At 35.1% G+C, this 1,899-nt stretch overlaps 1 protein-coding gene across 1 annotated transcript; it reads left to right on the top strand.

Moving 5' to 3' along the window:
* Positions 1–1,047, top strand: LOC147397722 (ethylene-responsive transcription factor ERF017-like). The gene has a single exon (XM_086449611.1). It carries the CDS (start codon positions 109–111, stop codon positions 697–699), a length of 591 nt encoding a protein of 196 aa, XP_086305737.1. The 5' UTR covers positions 1–108; the 3' UTR covers positions 700–1,047.
* Positions 1,048–1,899: the final 852 nt, after the last annotated feature.

Genomic DNA, 1,899 nt, shown 5'->3' with positions numbered 1-1,899 from the left:
AGAGCCGACATTCATCTCCCGCCAAACACCAACAACGCCACCAGAGATCAAGTTTATCACCACGTATCAAAATCCTAACCATCAGATCAATTACAAATTCTATCAAATATGGTGAAACCAACATCAGAAAAATCTGCAGAGAGAAGCGATTCCCAATATAAGGGTGTCCGAAAGCGTAAATGGGGAAAATGGGTGTCAGAAATCCGACTACCAAATAGCCGGGAAAGAATATGGTTAGGATCTTACGACACACCGGAAAAAGCTGCTCGGGCTTTCGATGCCGCGCTTTTTTGCTTACGTGGCAGGAATGCGAGCTTCAATTTCCCTGATAATCCACCGGATATTCCTGGTGGTGAGTCACTCACACCACCGGAAATTCAAACAGCGGCAGCTCGTTTTGCAAATGAAGAACAACAGAACGATCCATCGGAACGTGTACGTTCTGAAGTACCGTTGGAGTATCCGTCACTGTCGTCAGTTTCCGATGGGGCAGTTACGGTAGATAGAGATCCAACGATGGATTGGGGGTTATTGGATTTGTTAACAACGACAGGTCCTGAGAACTCTGCGTCAGATTTCGGTGTTTTTTCCGGGATTAACGATTTCCCCGGTGAGTTTTTGCCTCCACCGCCGGAAGTTGATTATAATGAGGAATATGATGGGGTTTCGTCTCAGCAGTCATTCCTTTGGAATTTTTGAAGTGTAATGGCCTGAAGTGACTGAGGGTCAGATTCTGGTTAGTTTTAATTGCCGGAGTTTTTGACCCTTTTTTCGGGATCGTTGATTCCGGATGTGGATGGCCCAGTTTTTTACCACGTCATCCTTCTTCTTTTTTTAAAAATCTGATAATATTTTTTTATTTTTTATTTTTTATTTATCAAAATGTAATCAACGAACTACCTCTATTTCCGTCGGATACATGGGTCATTTGTTAAATTGAATAAATAAGTGTTGGAAAACTATAATTGTTAATACTATATAAGCGTTGAATTTAAGTGTTGAAAATATTGTCTGTTTATCTATTTGAATTATGTTGAACTGATTCAAATTAATCATTGTAATCACATAATATTATTTGTTAGTCATTGTTGAAAGTTAATAAAATAATTATATTACCCTTTTCAATAACCATATATTCTATATTACTGTTTTAACGGTTAATTCACATCACACATAATAAAAAGAGCATAAATATAAAAGATAATATATTTTGATATTCTAAATTAAGTACATAATTTATTGTACCCAAATTTTAAATTACAAGATAATAACTTTCTCATCCAAATTTAAATATGTTCATATAATACGCATGATCTTCTCTTTTGTAGTCACAGTTGGAGCATACCATCATCTTATTTCAAAAATGAAATAACTTAATTTTGGATGGAAATGAATGATGGGTAATTATAAAAGCACCCCACAAATTAATAAGGGCAACCACACCACAATCAATTTTTTTTTTGTCTTATATGGGCTAAATTTTATAGAATGAGCCTATTTTTTGTGAGGATGATCTATATGATCAGGAGATTATTCTCATAAAACTGGTTTTCAAAAAAAAAAAAAAACGGATGATTTACGATTCTTGAACTTGTTTTGATGGGGTTAGAAGTTTCGGGATGAGCAGATTTTTGGTGAGGATGATCTCCTCATTGTAAATAAAACAATTCAGCTATGGTGTGGGTTATCTTATTAATTTGTGGGGTGCTTATATAATTATCTACGGGACATAAGAGGTAATATCCTTTGAAATATAAGGGCATACTTGTCCATGCCGAAAAAGACCAGTACTTATCGCTTCAGCAAAAAAATTAAGTGACCTAACTTCACTTAATTTTTAGCTATAAGTGTTGAAAATATGGAGTAAACAAACATGCTGATTTGACAAAAAATGTTGAA

This window comes from Akebia trifoliata, chromosome 8 (genome assembly GCF_017979445.1).
Source record: "Akebia trifoliata isolate Shusen 1 chromosome 8, ASM1797944v1, whole genome shotgun sequence".
Classification (NCBI taxonomy): domain Eukaryota; kingdom Viridiplantae; phylum Streptophyta; class Magnoliopsida; order Ranunculales; family Lardizabalaceae; genus Akebia; species Akebia trifoliata.
This window is presented reverse-complemented; position numbering and strand designations above follow the sequence as displayed.